Here is a 20,091-nt window from a genome sequence, read left to right on the forward strand (position 1 = left end):
CCTACACCACGTCACACAGGTAGGCATCCAGGTGGGTCTTGAATATCTCCAGAGAAGGAGACTCCACCACCTCCCTGGGCAGCCTGTTCCAGTGCTCCGTCACCCTCACTGTAAAGAAGTTCTTGTGCACATTCGTGCAGAACTTCCTATGCTGTAGTTTCATCCCATTACCCCTAGTCCTGTCCCCACGCACTACTGAAAAGAGACCAGCCTCACCACTATGGCTCCCACACCTCAGGTATTTATAAACCTGGATCAAATCCCCTCTCAGCCTTCTTTTCTCAAGGCTAAACAGACCCAGTCTGCTTAGTCTCTCCTCACAGGGGAGATGCTCCAGGCCCTTCACCATCTTTGTGGCCCTGATATAGCTCCAGACAGATGTTTCAGGCATTACTTTGTCATCTCTATAGCCCTGGCAATCTTCCCCTCAGAAATAATTCAGTTACAGTTGTCCTGGGAGTTTACTTGTGTGCTCACACAACAGGTTCAGTCATAGTGGACGAGCTCACAACAGAAGAGCAAAACTACAGACTTCTAATTTGTTCTCCTCCACCAAGGGATGAGCTGACACTCAAGCTCTGTAATTCAAGACTGCAGTATATAGCCATGGGTTATTTTTATGAACACACTGACCAATGCGAGCAACAGTAAACACTACACTTGATGGGAGGATTCACAAACTCAGCAGGCTACAGACACACGATTTTAATGAGGTATACAGGATAACTTTCACTGGCCACAAGGAGATCCTCAGCTACATCCTGCTTGTTCGTCTTTCCTGTACAGTTGTTGCCTAGATCTCACACCAGCACCTAATGAAACTAACCCTTTAGTCCTCAACAAGTCCTCCTACTAACCCCTCTGCCCTCCCACGCTCTGAAAGTTCCATAGTATGTTATTCTATAAGCCCACCCTCTATCCACCACCACAGTGACCTCACTAAAGGAAAACAAGAAAACTCAGATGAGCAACCCTTACCATTTAATTTCACAACTCCTCTCTAACTTCTCCAGTTATCACACAAAACATCAGAACTACAGGGCCTGCTACACCGAGAACTGATCAGGCACCCCTCCCCACCTCTGTGGGAAGATGTTAAAAGCTTATAAGCATCCTAACACTCATACCTGCCACTAGAGGGAAATTACTCTCCGCTTCCTATCTTGTATCGAAACTTCTGAATATTTCTGTCAAAACACAGGAAACCCCAGTTCTCATGTATCAGAGCTCCCCCTGCTTTACAGTAATCATTACCACTAATGAGCACGTTCCCTTGTCCAGAGCATAGTTTATGCACGTCTGGTCTAAAGGCTGCTCCACTGAGCTCTTCAGTCACCCAAGTGAATTCTGTCATTCACGCTTGCAGTAACCTTCACTTTGAACGAGCCTCAACCTCAGAAAACACAAACCTCTATGCCTGAGGCTCAACTTGTATGCCCTATGCACCACCTCCAAACTACACTATGCTTCAATCAGTTACGTCCCAACTACAGTATGGAATTCCTATGACTAATAACAAACAAAGGGAGGAATAACTGCCAGGTTAGAGCTTTTGGAAGGCAAGTGCATGCTGCACATCCAGGGACACGGCATGACAACACAAAGCCCTGCAGGATGAGGTTGGGAATTAGTGCAAGTCTAAAGCAGGTAAATTTAGTGTGGTCCACGCTCAGTGTGTTCAAAACAGCAAGCCACAAGGAAGCAACGCAGGTAAACACAGCTATCTCCTCCACAGCACTTCAATGCTTCAAAGCACACGTGCTCTACTGAGAGATGCTTCACAAGGCAAGGAAGACTCATAGATGGGCATTTGTGGATACAGGACTACAGGTACACATCACACCTTTACTAATTGAGGGACCAGTCCTTAACCCACACCGTGGATCTGCAGCAGATTCACTTTCATTCTTTCTTCCTCCTCAGCAGGAATCCACTTAAATCATTCCAGTATGCATTTAGATTTGTTTCTACAATAGGTCAATACAGATTTGAAGACATGAATTTATTCCTTTCACTGCCTCCCCACGGTTATCCCAGCACACAAGCTCACTCCATTCTATTCACAGAGCTCATAACCCCACATTGTATAAAGCTAAGGCAGAACTACAAGCACAGGTCTGGCTGTGCTACCAGAGGGCAGCAACTCTGGAGGGAAGATGGACAAGTTACCACCCTCCAATTGTGACCCACTATGTACTGCAGCTTTCCCACACAACTGCACGCTTATTCTCAACAGGGCTACCAAGCAACTATCAACAGGTGACACCCTACAGAAGACATCTCCACTACGATGCAACACAACCGAGATGGGTCTGAATACCTATGGCTGAAGAACTGAGTTCTGTTACATCAACTTCAATCAAATTTCATTGCAGTTGGAACTTGTCACCCCTAAGGGAGGGGAAGGAAATCTTATCAGTCCTGCCCCCATTTCAGCTTCTTTAGACTTGAATAAGTACACAATGCTGCTAAGTACAGGCAATTCTGTGCTTGCTACCACAGCAGTGAGCCTGGGTTCAGCTCCCATTTGATAAGCACGCTGACGTGTACCACACTATATTCACCTGCTTCCAGATTTGCACGTGGATGAAACTGCTCGAGCTACATCTCAGAAACCAGGAGAGTGACGCTTCACAAACGAATCGACTATGCAGTTCAACTTTTTTATTTTAATAAAATCAAGAATATGCACAGCACATGCAGTGCTAGCATCTAAACTAATACAATAAGCAATTCTAAACCTACAGTGACTTGAAATTCAAATTTTCACATTCAGCAAGTTTCAATCCATTCTTGCATATTGTTTGGAATCCTTGTAACTGAACTGAAAAGTATTGCTGGCTGATCAAACTTGCTAAAATGCACAAGTCACTGATTACGCCAATACAACAAAGATAACCACATGTTTGAGGATTGCAATGTGCCAGACATTCACTGGAAAAAAAAACAAACCAAAAGAAAAAAAAAAGAACACACAACTAAACAAAACTCACGCAACAAACATCTGAGAATCTGGACACTTCACATCAGTGTTTAGAAGTGTTTCATTAATATCTTAAGACAAGTGTATCAAAACCTTGGCATGTTTCAATTTTAAGTTGCCAATTTTTGTTTTACTATCAGAAAGTTATGGCTATAACTGCCAATGCCGGGTCTGCTTAATTTGACTTAAGAGTTTAATATGACTTAAACATTAAAAGCTCACACTACCCCGAAATATATAATTTCACGCATACGGTGACATTCAACATTCAAGTGCCAGTGTTTTTGTACTGTCTTTTGGTCAAGTTTCTTTAAACTTTCAAAGAATCACTTTTAGGCTTACAAAAATAAATATTTGTCAAAAATGTTCAATAAATATTACACAAAACTAGCAGCAAAAAGTATCTAGAAATCTGTCGTGTGCAAATAGTTTTCTTCCCAGCTATCATTCCCGTGGTCCCAAATAAGTTTTAGAATCTATTTCCTTCTCCTTAAACAAGCTGCGTTCAATCTCCAAGAGACAAAATAAGATTGGAAGTTAAAGACACGCACACAAGACATATATAAAATTCTCTGAATGTGCAATAAAAGAAGTATTTTGTAAAAAGTTATGGGCAAAATGTACAAGGGCCTAAACCTAGACTTGAAATAGCACCATAACAAATGACCTCAATACTGTCAAGTGCACCTACTTAATAAAAGTTTTAGAACAAGGCACAATACACTTGAAAAAATCTATTGCACTTTAGGAGATTTTTGCCTCTTTTCCTACGCCACTGTAGATCAGAGTTGGTAACCGCTCTGGCCACAAAGTCAGCACAGAAATTCCGAGTGGCTTAGGCGTTTTTCTGGTGGACGATACTTATATCTTTGGCCAGATTTAGCATAAACAGACTATAAATACAATGGAAACCTATGCAACTAAAACTGACTAAAACTGCACTTTAATAGCAGAATTGAAACCTTGTGCAGTTTATGTACATTTCCAACCTCTGTGATCTCAGGTTTTGTTTGTTACTCTTCTGGAGCCATTTTACAAAGTCTACAGTAAGCCAGTTTAACATCTCCACGCAGCTTGAACAGAGTAATGTGAATCTGCATTAAAATAAAGCCTGCTGCATAATTCTTCCTGTTCATACCCTCTTGACCAAAAAACATCAACACTAGCATGCGTTATTAGACCAAAAATTCAGTCAGGCCCTGAAGGAGGACCCATCACTGCCATGGTCAGCCATTCTACCATTTCAATTTCATATGGCAGGCATTTTTAAAAAGTCTAAATAGATGAATTCTCCTAAAAACTATTTCAAGTTATCAGACCTTTAAACGTTCCCTGTAATATTCTGCCCACGTTTGGCTAGCTCACGTTAATGATCTGCCTAAATATTGAAAAAGGAATTGCTGTATTTACTTGCATTAACTTCAAAAACAGTGCTTTTAATGTATGCATGTATCCATACATCATCTCATCATGACTGGAATGGCTTATTAAAGGCTATCAGGTTCTAAGTACCTATCCAGGATAGAGTGAGCAAATCAGAACTTTAACTTAGTACAGTTTTGCCACATTAGAAACTAATTGCATTGATATGCTTCAAGATGTTTTTATTTTTCAAATCTGCAGATACCAAAAGCCCTAATGCAGGCTACCGCATAAGTTTTTCTTTGTAATATTATGGATGAATCAGTGATTCCTGTTTAAGTTGTATCACACCTGTGTGCCAAGGTTTGATTTTAGCCCAAGTTCAGTAATTTTTATTTTGTCTAAACAATTGATATCTTGAGCATTACTGAGCCAACAGGACATCAAAATAAAAGTTGTCTAAAGTTAAAGGCACAGTACATTAACAAACAAATGATCCTCAGTCACAAAATCATAAATGCAGTTTCTGGGTGGGGATGGGTGGGAGGGGAGTTAATCCTGACTACAGCAATAGAGTCTTCAAAACCACCTTCGAGATAGGGCTACTTGTTCCTTTGTTTCCATCTTGTGACCTTGAGCTCCCTTAAAAAAAATTTCAGTGGAGAATCACAGCTGGTAATGTACTGCGAGTTCTTGAAGCTACACAAGGTATAGTCTGGCTAAGTTACATGTGGTTTCCATATTAGCTTGTTTGGTAGGTTATCTGCTGCAAGCAGATTCAGTTGCCCCACCAGTCAACCCCCTGGGAGTTATAGTTTCCTCCATATCCATCACTGCTGTAGAAGCCTCCATAACCACCACCTACGAAAGGCAAGAGAAAGCGATGCTTAATTAACCTGCTAAAGGTAACTTGCAGCACCTTCACAACAGAAAACAGCTCAGAACACAAACAAGACATCTACAGTCAATTAAAGAAACCCACCCCAAAAAGCTCTGCTACATGTAAACAAAACCAAAGAGACAGGTTGCATCAAACAGATACACGTTAACTTATGCTAATACAGACCCAATAAGGATGCTGAACTTTACATACAACGTACCAGATGACCCCAATTACCCATTTAACTTCCACAAGCGCTATTGTAACAAGTACTCTAAGTCTTGTTTTATAGCTGCCAGCTACACCTGCCCTCTTTTTCCTTACCTCCAAATCCTCTGCTGCCACCTCCTCCAGTACGGCCACTGGCTGTTCGACTGCTGCTAAAGCTGTTGGTGCCAGCACCGCTACTTGTTCTGTAATCTCTGGCACCAAATCCTCCGCTAAACCTACTGCTTTATAAAGGAATAAAAACACGTTATTCAGTGATATTTTAAGGACTATAAGCTCAAGCACAGTTTCTTCAATAAATGTTACAACTGCCCAGCAATCAGTGCAAATATGATTTCAATTCTCTTTTTAATGAGCACCCAATACTACCTAGAAAGGACATTCAATGTAGCAAAGGAAAACTTAAATGTCCAGTCAACTTGTCACAAAGAATTACTTTACCGGGACCTGCTGAGATTTGATTCAGTCCAACCTCTGTTCCACAGGGCTTTTAAGTGATATATAAACATTAATGGCTATAAAGCCACTAACATAATTGGTTCCAATTTACGGGAAACATTTCAGCTTTCTGCACCAAAACTATTTCACAAGTATTCTCACATCTGCACATTACCTTATACTTTAATGTTAGTAACACTTGTCTGTTAACTTTTCAACAGGTGCTCAAGTACAACTGTGGCTCGCACAATTAAGAAATTCTCTTAATTTCTTAAAAAAAAGAAGGTATTTAAATGCTTTCAGTGAGTTGTAGAGCTATTTCTGCTAGCAAATGTTAGCAGTTACCTAGTTAGTTTAGAAGGAAAAAAAACACTGTAGAGAACACACAAACCTATGGGTGAAGCAGACAGCAGCATGCACTGGCTTGTACTCTTCAAAAATTAACTGTTTTTAGATAGAACTGCCCCTCACAAGTCACTGAAATATACCTTTAGCCAAAGCTCTCATGTCATTACCTCTTAGATCGCCCACGGCTGCCACCTCCTTTGTGATGCTGTTCATAAGCCATGTTTTCCAGCCAAGATGGAACTTCTTGCTTAGCCTCAACAAGAAGATCAAGTAAATCCTTGGTGATGTTTATATTTCTCTCATTGAAGAATGAGGTGGCAAGACCTGAAGGACACATTCAATTTTAGCCCCACGTGAAGTAGATACCGTACAGCACTCATTCCATATCAAGCACATCATATTCTCAAACTCAACCATGAAGAGCATTAGAATGATCTGAACAGTAAATGCTCATTTTTCCACCCTAGCCACTCACACAGGTCTCCTATTTACTGACAGACACTGAAGACAGATCTATTTTACATATGGTATCAAATCTTAGCATTAGTTTTCAGTGGCACTTTGTCCAGACTTTAACAGTTATGCAAGTGAAGAACACTGAAGTTCTAGCTGTGCTGGGATCTCATGTAGTTACATAAGCACCAAAAAAAAGGGTACTACAAGAAAACTGCACAGACTGTTCATCCCATTCTTCCTCAGCAAAGCATAATACATGTGATCCTCTAAAACATTCTTACAGAGCGAGAAGTTAGAACAGGCTTCAGACAGGCTTTTCCTACCATGAGGGGGGTAAGTATTCCACATCTTAATATTCCCCTTTGAAGGTATTTTTGAAACTCAGTAAAAAAACTGCAGGAACTAAAACAGAACCCTGCGGAACCAAGCTAAAAACAGAGTGCTAGTATATAGCTTAGGCTTCACTTCCAGCTTCAGTCCTCTTTACTCATTTTTCCAGTTGTAAATAACTTCCAGAATCCCAAATAAAAGAGAAAAAAAAAAAACCCCTACACTCCATACTGCAGAGTTTCTTAGCAATTCTGCCTTGGCACAGAAGGCACAAGGGCTCCCCTCCTTTCAAGTCCTGCATAGCTTTAGCTTGCTATTTATTCTGTATCACTACACTCAAAAATCAGCTACTACATGTCTATACTTACCAAGGTTTCCTACACGGCCTGTACGACCAATGCGGTGCACATATTCTTCAATGTCACTTGGCAAGTCAAAGTTGATGACGTGCTTTACATTTGATATATCCAGTCCTCTTGCTGCTACCTAATAGAGTAAAAGAAAAATCCATCCCTGAGCCGAGTTCAGTGAGATGATGTGCCTTCAAAAAACTTCAAAAAACTGGACTTACAGCTGTGGCAACAAGAATTGGGCTCTTGCCAGAACGGAACTGATGGAGTGCTTCCTCTCGGTCTCTTTGAGAACGGTCTCCATGTATACTTGTACAGGCATATCCTTCATGGTAGAGGAAGTCCTCAAGAGCATCTGCTCCTTTTTTCGTTTCCACAAACACCAGAGTCAAGGAATCCTTGCCTAAGAATAAATGAAGCACAAGTTTACAAGAGGAAAAGTTGCAATGATGAATACATCACAGTCTGGAAAAAGTCAGCTTTAGTTCTCTGCTCCCAATTATTCTATAAACTGAAGATCTTACTGGAAGTTTTCAACATAAAACCACCATTTAGCCAATGCAAGAAATTCACTGGATGCTGAAGAAATATAAGGAGATACTTAAATTATAATATTCACTTAGATATCTGAAATTGGTAGCTTACCTGTGGCATTTAGTAGGTCGAGCAGAAATGATCGTTTGTCCAACTCTTCCACCCAGACTACTTTCTGTGTGATATTCTCAGATGTAGAACCTACTCTGCCAACAGCCAGGAAGATATACTCATCAAGGAAGTCACGAGCAAGCATCTAAAGAAGGAAAGGCAAAAGATCAGCATCTTTCCCCCCTTTCAGAGATAGGATTAGACTGAACATTAAGGTATTTGAACTTTCATGAAGTACCTGGATTTCCTTGGGGAAAGTAGCACTGAACATCATGGTATGACGAACCCCCTTTGGCGGCATTGTATCTTGTTCAACAATTCGTCTAATCTGAGGTTCGAAACCCATGTCAAGCATTCTATCAGCTTCATCAAGCACTAGGTACCTAAAGTAATAATAAGAGGTTTTTTCAGATGGTTTTAGAAATAACAACTCACTACAGACACTGGACTACATTTCTCAACCAGACATTTATAGTTTAAGTGCTATAGAGTTCTCTCTAGATCTCAAAAGAGATTCAGTTTCACATCAGCAACTCATTAGGTTATGGACAGAATCACTTCACTTACTTGCAAAAATCCAGTCCAATCTTTCCCCTCTCCATCATATCAACCAGTCGACCTGGAGTTGCTACGAGCAAGTGACATCCACGTTCCAAGTCACGTATTTGTTGCCCAATGTCTGCACCACCATACACAACACATGGACGAACTCGGGAACGGTATGCAAACTACAAAACAAGCAAGTTAGTGCTAAGAAGAACGACACATGAACTATTGTATTCTAATAAACCCCTAGACATACCTTCCTGGCCTCCTCATAGATCTGCACAGCCAGTTCTCTAGTTGGGGCCAAGACCAGTGAGATTGGATATTGCTTACGGCGCCCATACCTTCCGTTCTCCTAGAACAGGAAGAAAAATCCCCAGATAAAAGGTGAATTAAAAACACAAGAAAGCAAACAGTTGAGCATCAACTTGTTTTGGATACTGCATCTGACTGCCCTGCTGCAGTGCCCAAGATTAAACTTTTGGTTAATTATGTTAACAACTGCATAACTGCAGCACAAGCATGTCCTCTAAAACCTGTAACAATATCTACAACTAGAAGCAAGCCTACCAATGGAAAACAAGAGGAGTACTGCCTCATCTTAAAATCAGCAACGTAGACAACTAACCTAACAGTTTTTTTAGTAGCAAGGATCTACTCAAAAGGTCATTCAACAAAATCATTTTTCTCCTTCAGTTGAGGAAAAAGTTACAAACTTCTCCATGCCCAAGAAAAGGCTTCAGATGTGAGAAACTCCCCTCATCTACCCAAAATAACAACGACACACTTCAGCTCAACAACTGCATCCAGTAGCAGGCATCAGCATATGAAGCAAATGCATACACTGGACTCAGCTTCTTCAGGACTAGGTAATAAAATACTTGCCTTCATAGCTCTCAAGGCATCACCAGGTCCATCTGCATAGATCTGGCTCAATATTGGTAGAAGAAACGCAGCAGTTTTCCCAGACCCTAATAGATACAATTTAGCATTATTAGTTATTTTTAAAGCTGTCATACTGTTATCTACTGAACACAGTCCCGTACCATAAACATTCCTAGTATTATCTGTGCTAGATATACAGATACTGCACAAGCTATTCGAGTTTATTTTTCAGCCAGAAAAGTTATCTACAGAAGACTGTCAATCAATGAGCACCACAACACTCTGAAGCAATTTAGAGCATCAACAGCTCTCTAAGGACATAGTAACACATGTGCCTGACAAGGCACATGCAAATCAATGGCAAGACTAAACTCATAATTCCCAAGGCATATTCCAATGCATTCTGAACAATAGGTTTACTGCCTTAAGGAAACCTTGCCCAAAGCTTCAAGAATGCAAGAATCTATTATCACTGACAGAGACTAAATAATAAGCAATAGTTACAAACTTACCTGTCTGAGCACAGGCCATCAAGTCTCTCTTCTCTTTAATAATAGGTATTGCATGTTTCTGGACTGGAGTAGGACGAGTGTAACGTGTGAGCTCAATGTTTCCCATAATAATTTCTCCCATATCAACATCACTGAACTGTAAAATAATTAAAAATTAAATATTTAAATTGAAAAGATTAAATCTGAGATCCTCACCCTCCATCCCTCCCTGAACAAGCCACTCAGTCCATGCAGATTTTCTCATGAAATACTTTTGGTTTTACTTCTTCCTATGGAAGTTGCTTATAACGTCAGATACTAAAGAATCAGTTAATTGGGAATATGATATCAACTTAGTCCAGCAATATAAGTGATTCTCAAAGAGACAGCTAAGCTTCTAAAGCAAACTACATTATTCATACAATGCTTAACACCTCACTTAATGGCAATGTTTAAACAGCTCCTGCAAACTAGCACCTCCAAGCATTTCCACTACTTACACATTTACTAAAGATACATCATACAGTTAAGTAAACTGGAAGTGCTAACTTTACACAACCTCTCCTATGTTTTAGTTCATCATATATAGCTCCCCTCATTAAAAAAAAAATCTTTGCTGTAGGAAAGCAAGACAGTGTTTCCTTAGCTTCCTAAAATTAACACAGCAAAACATCAAATTTCACATGCAGAACTGTCACAATTAGACAAATTGGATTAAGAAAACAACTTACACTTTCAATATGTGGAGGACAATTGCTGCCTGTAGCTTCAACGGGAATATCATCATATTTCTCAAAGTTAATGCCAGTATTGCTTCCTGAAAAGAGCTCTCTGAAAGTAGAAAAAAAAGTGGTTTTTTTATTAGGTGAACCAATTAGCACTATCACATTGTGTTGTGTAGAACCATTACTTACTGTTCCAGGCGTTCACTTGGGGGAAGAGGCTTTGACCAGTCATCTTCATCAGACTTGTCACACCAACGGCTATTTCCACCACGGTCAAATCTACCGAAGCCACTCCTATCATAGTCGCTACCTCTTCCACGCTCTTCATACCTAAATACAGTATGAGTGTTAGGCCACCATCACAAGAACAAAACACCAAAGCCAGTATAGCCTAGCTGAATATATTATGTCTGTATGTTAAATACATGACCACAGGATGATAAACAGATACTCAAACTGACCTTTGAAGTGATTTTAGACCTACTTATAGGACTAGGTCATGTTATTCTACATTACAGAAAGGAAAAGTTTGTTCTAATTATTAACTTAGCAGCTTAGTTTTAGCTTAATACATTGAAACTTAAACCTGCATTTGGTATATGCCTCATGTTATATTCATCTTCCAAGCCCAAACAGTTCCCCAAAAAACTTCATTTTATTCCCCTACTCCCCCCCACCACATGATAAAACTAAATCCCTCAAGGAACATGTCAGATTTCCAGTTTTACCAAGAGTGAGCTCACCTGTGTTATTGACTTAAAAAGAAGGTGGAAAAAGTCCTTACCTCAACTGTTTAGATTATGGCCTGGTAAATCATGTTTGAGAAAAGTCTGGATACAGGACTACCACCGTCAGCCTTACTAGTTGACAAAGGTCACTCTCACCACACTTGTGCATACAACGCATGATGTGTGTAAGACTGATCAAGTAAGGTAGAGAACCTGCAAGAGTCTCACCCAGGTTTATTAACTACACTTTTTCAACAAGGAAAAAAACTGGAAAAAAGAAGTCAGTTCTGATGTATTTTATGTACTCCTAAACGCTCAAATCAATTTCTGGTAGTAGCCACCCATTTAGAATTTTGTTGATGACATGGCAAGTCAGGAAGTCATAGGAACTGCAGTACTGGCTGGTGATGGGCTATAAGGCACATCTACAACATGCAAGCTTCCCATCATTTAATTCCTACAGCTATGAAGTAGTAGAAGGATGGGAGGAGGAACCTTCACACCTAGAATTCCATTTTCAACAGCAACATTATATATGTGCCATAGAACTGCAACAGACTTGGAATTCAGCACCTATGCAAATAAGCACTTGCCTTCCTCCTCTTGATCCATTTCCACGGTCAAAGAAGCTTGATTTTGCTCCACGGTCAGACCGTGCACCAAAGCTGCTGTATGCATCCTTGTCTCTGCTAGAACTCCAGCCACCACTATCAAAGCCTAGTAGAGAGAAAGTATTTTAAGCCATATATTACACACTCCAACTTTTTGTAAGAAAAATGTCTGTCCAGTAAGTCTCCACTCAAAAGTCCACATGGTTTAAATACTGGCAGTCTTTAAAAGAAAAAAAATAATGAAAAGCAGACAAGATTTGCTCCAACAGGCACCAAATCTCTTACTGCCAATCAAACTTGCTGAAATACCTCCATAAATGCAGAAGCAGTACATTTAAAAATGCACCTACATCACTGCTAGTACTTGTTTTCCTCTGGAAAGAAAGTCACAAAGGCAACAGAGGTCATGGTGCATTTGAGTAATTTCAAATTAAAAGTAAGGAATCCAATATGGCATGACAGCACGTTTCATTGCTGTGAATGTAACTAGGCCTCTAGTGGTGTTTACTCAGGGGACAGGAGATGGACAGAAGCACTGGTACTGAACTGGAAACTTTAGTTCTATAATACTTATCTAGAGCTTCACCTTCAGAAGTTCAGAAAAGATCTAACCAGAGTCTCAAATACTGGACTCAAAAAATAAGTAAGAAAATACCCTTTCCATGATCTACATGATCCTATCCAGCACATATTTTCCCCAAGGAGATGATAACATCTAAGGAAACTGTGGCTTCCGCACCTCTGAAAAGCAGTAGCTGCTACACATTTCAATCAGCATTTTAGGTCACACTACATGATGTTTTAACAGCAATTATGGTTACATCACTTGAAAAGCTGTATTTTTTCATTTCATCTAATATAGATAAACTCAGACTTCAAATACCCAAGAGTAGCTTTAAGATGTTCAACAAGGATGCCATGAGAGAACATATCAATATTATCAAGCAAAACTCAAAGCCAAACGCATCAATATACAGGGCTGCTTATTCTGAGCTCTAAATGCAGTAGCTTAAGCTGCTGAAAAGCAGAATTGACACTAATTAGCTTAAAGAATCTTGAATTTACTATATGATCTCCTGAAGTTCTGCACTGTCCTGCTCTCAGATACAAAACTGGCATTATCTGTACCACAACAGGGGCACATCCTCACGTCTATGGAAACATCATACTGTAATTTACCTAACAGACAAGGAACATGCCATACGGTTTTGGAACAGACATACCCTCAACATTTTAGTATTCTTCCCCAGCCAACACCTATTTAAACCCAGTGGACACTCAGCTCTTCACATAGAGGAAAAAAACTGTTATGGTTAAATCACTGAGTCTACTGCCTTAAGCAATTTCTTACTTAGCCACAAGTATACTGTGCAACATTAATAGCCTCTCTGTATTACTGCACCATAATCAGCTACGGAAGAAACTGAGAACCCCAAGCTAGAAACTACATACCAGCCATTCCCAAAATGCATCTAAGGGAACAGCACACAGGATAAACTAATAGTTCCTTCTCCATCTGAATGCAGCATTACTTAGTGCTTTCATGCAAGTTAGAGGGCACAGTTTATGAGGATTCTACTGGAATATCAAAATACAGCTGAACACACTTCAAGACTTTCCTTATATGGTCAATCACTACTGCTATCCAAAGACTGCTTTGCCTGTTGCTTGCTAACGTGTACAGACACTTTTCAGAACCTGCAAAGGACTTTTAATCAACAGCCAATACACAGAAAGTTGTTTGTTTAAAAAAAGTAGTTAAATCGCATTTGTTGCATATAACCAAATACTGCATTACAGACCTCTAGCCATGCAATAACTTTACTGTCACCTCATGGTGAGGATGACACACTTTGCTACAATGCATAAGTCCTGGTTTGGTTTTCTCAGCTTAACTATTACAAACTTCCTACCACAAGGAGTCACAAGGGATCTAGCGGTATAGAGCTCATAGGAAATTCCCAAGCAACAGAGGTACCAATGGAAGTTGACATCCCCTAAGAACTAGGTCTACCACACTGTTTCTTTAAGTTGTTTCACGACTTCTTTACCCTTTTGCAAGGTGACATTTTAGTGCCTACAATGAATGGCATGAATAAGAAAATCCAGTTACATAATGAATACATCCTATTATCTTCTCCTTAGTCAAATACAAAAGGCAACATTCCCACTTCTCTCACTTCAAAGGAGAAAACTTGAACTCCACACACACTGTGGAGTTCAAATATCTAGTGAAACAAGATGCCTCTGTTTCAAATAGGTTTATTTGAGAGCAGCTCTTAATACGGACACTCTTACACATCATGTTCCTCAATGTGAGATGAAAATACCTCTGTATGCAGCGTTCCCCAGCGTTTTTAACTCTCGTTTCCTACAACCAAAGTTCCTCCAGGGTTTCTCTGAGATTCCCTCCAAGGCTGCTCACATTTGAGACTAAAGTTACTGGGAACTTCAAGAGAACTGAGCTGATAAAGAATCCCTGCACTCTCCCCACTTAAGTCAGCTTCCATTACAGACTGTTCATGTCAATTGGTGCCTTAGGGCAATTTAATGACTCTTCAATGTTTAAAGGAATTTTCATTTTCACATTTCTGATCTGTTTCTTCAAGTGGCAGAATATTTGTTTTAGTCATTAAGCAGCTCCAGAAGAACTTCAGAAGATATCAGCATGTATTTCAATACTCTCCTACCTACTCCATCAAGGAAGAGACCTCCTGCACCATAAAGGCAGGACCTTTCAAAGTCCCGCTGTTTTCACAGTAAGAGGTTTAAAATTTAAGCTATGAGAAGTCTCTTCTTCAATTCGTAGCATAGTAGAACACTTCAGTTTCTCTGGTCTATGTAAAAGAACATTTCCTCTAGCAACTGTTATCTACACAAAGCAATATCACTTTATCTAATGGTCACTACCAAGCTCTGAAATCTTTCTCTACAATAGACATTTTGCCTATCAAACACCAAACTCAAGCTTAGAACATCACCTGGAGATGGAACCAACAACACCAAGCTAAAAACAGGAAGTGAAGTTGCAGTATTTTGTGCAGAACAGTCAAGCAGGCTGCAGAGTCGCTTCCAACTATAGTGCCAAAACTTTTAACAGCCTCTAAGAATCAATTACAAGCGTTGCCCCCTATTTTATACATACCCTGTTTGTAAGCTTCCCTGTTCCTTAAGTGAGGAGGAATGTATCTGCCTTCTGCAGGACAAAAGAAAGACAATGTTAAAGATAACACTATATACTGTTATATATATATGTTATGTTATACTCCAGCTTTATACTGTAACTTCATTCTTAACAGCCTTTTCAACACCACCCTTTGCAAAGGAAGAAACAGTTTGCCTCACAAGCTTTTAGACCTTTAAGGGCATTTTTAAAACAGTTTTTGAATACTTACATTTCTCACAGTGGACCCAAAGCAGGGAAAATAAAATTCTTATACATTTAATTAACTTCTCTTTCAAAAGATAATACAGACATGACATGCCTTTTCTGGACATACAGTACCTGTTATTAAAGTTTGTCTTCCAAGAACTGATTAAGGCTTCACATAGTTCCAGGTTATTTGAGCAGCTTATGATGTTCACTATGTCATTCCTACACTGGCACTCACAGTATTAATGCCAGTAGGTTTTCCCCTTGAATCTAACCGTCCCACTCAGTTCAGCTTAGATCTAACCAGAAGCCACGTGCAATTGCCTCCAAATAGCATTCTTCATTTACAATCCAGAAGCATCTGGATTGTTAATCAGCATAAAGCAGAACATAGTAAGCACAGGCTTAATGGGAGTTCCCTGAACATTCCTTCTCGTCTTAAAATACTTGTCTTTTTGGCATGTGAAATAACACTGTTCCTACCTAACAAATCTCAATTAGAGCAGATAACCACTAAAAACGCTTACCTCTAACACCACAACTCATATACTCAGTGATAGAACTAGAGGGAATGGTTTTAAGCTGTGCCAGGGGAGATTCAGGCTGGACATTAGGAAGTATTACTTCTCAGAAAGGGTAGTCAGGCATTGGAATGCACTGCCCAGGGAGGTGGTGGAGTCACCGACCATGGGAGTGTTCAACGTTTGGATGTTGCGTTGAGGGATATGCTTTAACTGGGAAGTATTGGTGATGGTTGGACTAGATGATCTTCTAGGTCTTTTCCAACCTTGATAATTCTGTGATTCTGTGAACACTAGCGGAATGCTTTGCTAAACCAGGTCACAAAATTACTACAACAATTACTGGCCTCAGCTGTTTGACCAGAGGCCACAGAAAATTTGGGGATCTGGATTCTCTCAAGTTGGTTCAGTACTTAGAAGCGCTACCAAAACGCTCAACTTACACAACCACTGCAACTAAGTGTGCCTGTCCAAAGTATGCATGTACCTAGTAACCTCGTTGCACTTCGCTAAAGGCTGTACATCTTGCTTTGGAAATTACTTCTGCAGGTACAAGAGCCTGCCTTGTTTTTGAAACTTCCTGCTCAACAGAAAACTTTTAAGTACTTGCATGTACTTACTGTTTGTAGAGCTTCCTTCAGTCTGGGAGTCTGAGGAATTCAAGTCTAGACCAGAAAACTGGAAAAAGAACAAAACAGCAAAGTAAATATCAACATGTTATATCATGAATTTATGCTAAGAGGCAAAATGCTCATTTGCAGATCAAGAGCAGATTTCTGAGAAGTAAGTGCTGCAAAGAAACAGCTTTTTTGCTACATTTCCTTTAATGGAGAAAAGCCAATACTATAATGCTCAATAGCACAGTAACAGTAGGACTGAGAACTATCTTCATGTGTCTTCAAAGCTACCAATAAACACGCACCATAAAGGCAGCAAAGCCTGAAGACTACACCCACCAAAACTACTGAAGACTATTGTACACCCACCAAATCAAGTACTGCTGACTTGCTTAATGCACTAAATGAGGACTGAGTAACAGCCTAGAATGGTCTCCCAGTCTATCAAAATGCATTCTGAGTGAGGTCAGGTTTTTTGTTCTTTTCTGAAACATGAATAGGATCGTTCATGTGCCCTACTGGTAATGCTTCATTTGTAGAATCCACTTTTAGACTGCATTAACATCACTAAGACATCAGCATTTCCATGTCAGAAGCAACTTCTGCTCCCAAAACATTAGGCCAATTCCTCCTACCCTCACTGTTGGCAAATACAACTTTTCATTTGCTTTATGCAGGCTTAGTTTGCAGCCCTCAGCCTACCAAAATGTGCCTTGGTTTAAAGGCTTTCAGGTCAAGCAACTCACGTAAATAAAAGGCAACCCACACACATAACAAAGAGGAAGCTTAGTACAGTTGTTTACCTACAGAGCACAAGGCAGAACATATTAAGAGCTGAAATATGTTTAAAGACAACTAAATTTTATGCGAGGCCAATTGCACTGCACATCTTCCAACTGCAACAGGAGTCAATCCAAATCAAAGATGTTTAGCATGGTGGCCGATGGGCTGATGATTGGACTAGATAATCTTAAAGAGGTCTTTTCCCACCTCAACGATTGTATGTTTGTATGAGGGAAGATTTAGGCTGGATGTTAGGGGGAAGTTCTTTACTAGGAGAGTGGTCAGGCCCTGGAACAGGCTGCCCAGGGAGGTTGTGGATGCCCCGTCCTTGGAGGTGTTCAAGACCAGGTTGGACGGGGCCCTGGGCAACCTGATCTAGTAAAGGTGTATGTTTGGTGGCCCTGCCAGGCAGGGGGGTTGGAACTACATGATCCTTGAGGTCCCTTCCAACCCGGGTCATTCTGTGATTCTGTATGTTTCTACTATGTGCTACCGTTCAGCTCCTTGAAATAAATCCTAACGGGGAGCCTTGGACTGCTCCCTCTAAAGCTGCTTAAAATCCAAACTCTTTAGCTTATCCGAGAGATAAATACATTACTCGGGTAGTCAGTAAGAAGCAAACGCTGGGTATAAGAAGCGGGCAGAGAACCAAGAGCGCCGGCTCTTCCTTCCCCCCCCCCCCCCCGGCTGTGGGAGATGGCGCAGGGCCGGGGCCGCCATCTCAGTGCGGCGGTGCAGCCGGCACTGCGGGCTGGGATTTTCGGCGCAGCAGGGAGCAGCCGCAGCCCGCCCAGCTAATCCGGCTGCCGGCACCCGTCACGTGCTGCAGCTCCGGAGGGGGGAGAGGGGGGGAACCGGCTCCCTGACCTACTTCGCCCCAGAACCGTGGCTGCCCGAAACCTAAGAGCTCCCGAAGGTTATTTCTGCTCGCTCGGGGCCTCGCTACAGAGCCGAGCTCTCCTCCTCCCCCCACCCCCTTTCCCTCAGGGTTAGGTAACCATCCGTCCCCCAGCTCCAAGCAGGGGCCTGACTCCTCCCCACAAGTGCGGGGGGGGAGAGGGGGGAGAAGATGGAAGACGTAATGAGAAGAAGGAAATAAAGCAAAAGAACAACAACACGGCGGGGTCGAGAGCCGCTCCGAGCTCAACTGCGTCACCGCGGCCCGGCCATGAGGAGCCACCGCAGCACGAACAAAGGCGGCCGCGAGCGCCCCCTTCTTCCCCGCCCGCCCCTTCGGCGAGGGCTCCAGCACAAAGCGCCCCCACCCCCGCCCGGCTCCGTCACACGCACAATGGCCGCCATTGAGCCAGCCTCCTCCCTACCCCCAACACCCCCTTCTTCCTCCTCCCCCTCTCCCCCATCGCAGCCGCTCCCCGCCGCCGCCGCCAGGGGGTCCCGCCGCGTTACCATCGTCTCTTGCCCGGCACACAAAAGCCGGGCGCGGAGCGTGGCCAGGAGGAGGCCACAGGGGCACACGCGGGGCTGTAGCTCCTCCCGCCCGGCGCTGTTGCTGGTGTTGCTGGCTGCCGGCCGCCCCCCCACCCCACCCCCCCCCGTCCTCCTCCTCCTCCCCCCAACTCTCCGCGGGGAAAAAAGGGCCGCACGACGGGAACTGCGCAACAACCGAACACGCCACAAACCCTCCGCGTTCCGGGGGAGGGGGGGGGGGGGGGGATGGAACCAGAGAAACGGTGGGGGATGGAACCAGAAACGGTGGGGGGATGGGATGATAAGAGAGCGATAGAATAGAATCACGACGTAGCCGCCTCGAATGGCGCAGCTCGGCCCCTCACAACGCACGCATCGCCCCCCCCACCACCCCTATATCCCGATTAACGGAGCGCCCCTCCCCCACCCCCGGTCCGTTCCCGTGGTCTGATCCCTCACCTGCTGGTCTAGACTGAGGGCATTTTCCACCGCCACATGACTCATAACGAGAGATCGTCTCGGGATATCCCGCTCAGCCTCAAGAAATTCAGATACGCCGGGCCGTGGAACTCGCCGCCGCTGCCACTCGTTCACCACGACTCGCTTTCCTGACTGAACACCCCCCGCCTCGGCCCCGGCCTTTATATAGTCCCCGCCCGCCCGGCGGCGCGCGCTGACCTCAGCGCTCAGCTAAGCCCCGCCCCCTCCTTTCCCCGCTCCCGCGCGGCGCTGCCGAGAGAGAAACCGACCGCGCTGCGCCGCCGGAGGGGGGGAGAAGTTATCGCGAGATCTGCGCGCGTCTCTTCTAGCTTAGGTCTGGCTGAAGGCAGCAACGGGGGTGTCGCGAGATTTGGAGCCCCGGCCCGGCAGATTGTCTCGCATTCCGCCGGCGACACCGCGATGTTTCGTGCTGGCGGCCCGCTCGGCTCGCTCTCCCTACAGGGTCGGTCCGCTAGTTCTCGCGAGATTTCGCCCCCCCTCCTGCCTGTAGCCCCCTCCTTTTGTTCGGCACGCTCGCGAGATCGCCCGCTCTGAGATGTCTCTAGAAGGAGTCGGGTTCTAGGTCACGTGGCCGGCCCTGCCGGCGCCCGCCGCCATTTTGTGCGCTTACCACAGTGCAATGGCGCAGCTCCTAATGGAGGCGTCACAGCGTCGCCTCGCCGGACCTGAGTGCGGCTCCAGCCCTGAGAGGGCTCCAGTATTGGCACGCTGTGGTGTTTTCCCGGCTTGAGCGTCCCCTTTCCGCTCCAGCTGACGACAGTCGGCGGGGGAGGGGCTGCTTCACTAAATACACTGGCCTCTCATATCTCCAGCATGAAACACCTCCGGTGTGCCCACAGATTGGGACTGCACCTGTTGGTCT

At 43.0% G+C, this 20,091-nt stretch overlaps 1 protein-coding gene across 2 annotated transcripts; it reads right to left on the reverse strand.

The window, feature by feature from the left end:
* Positions 1 to 2,649: 2,649 nt before the first annotated feature.
* On the reverse strand, positions 2,650 to 19,346 carry DDX3X (DEAD-box helicase 3 X-linked). Of its 2 annotated transcripts, none has more exons than XM_015884857.2 (17): positions 19,188 to 19,346; positions 16,521 to 16,578; positions 15,152 to 15,202; positions 11,989 to 12,112; positions 10,857 to 10,997; positions 10,674 to 10,773; positions 9,964 to 10,099; positions 9,452 to 9,537; positions 8,823 to 8,921; positions 8,588 to 8,748; positions 8,259 to 8,403; positions 8,021 to 8,165; positions 7,597 to 7,778; positions 7,394 to 7,511; positions 6,407 to 6,563; positions 5,550 to 5,674; positions 2,650 to 5,206 (listed from the first exon to the last, which is right to left on the reverse strand). In XM_015884857.2, exons 1-17 carry the CDS (start codon positions 19,230 to 19,232, stop codon positions 5,124 to 5,126), a joined length of 1,956 nt encoding a protein of 651 aa, XP_015740343.1. In that variant the 5' UTR covers positions 19,233 to 19,346; the 3' UTR covers positions 2,650 to 5,123. The 2 variants fall into 2 exon arrangements, with proteins under 2 accessions (XP_015740343.1, XP_015740336.1); XM_015884850.2 differs by having other exon boundaries at positions 5,550 to 5,677.
* Positions 19,347 to 20,091: the final 745 nt, after the last annotated feature.

This window comes from Coturnix japonica, chromosome 1, assembly GCF_054131305.1.
Source record: "Coturnix japonica strain WE chromosome 1, WE-NBRP24, whole genome shotgun sequence".
Lineage (NCBI taxonomy): Eukaryota > Metazoa > Chordata > Aves > Galliformes > Phasianidae > Coturnix > Coturnix japonica.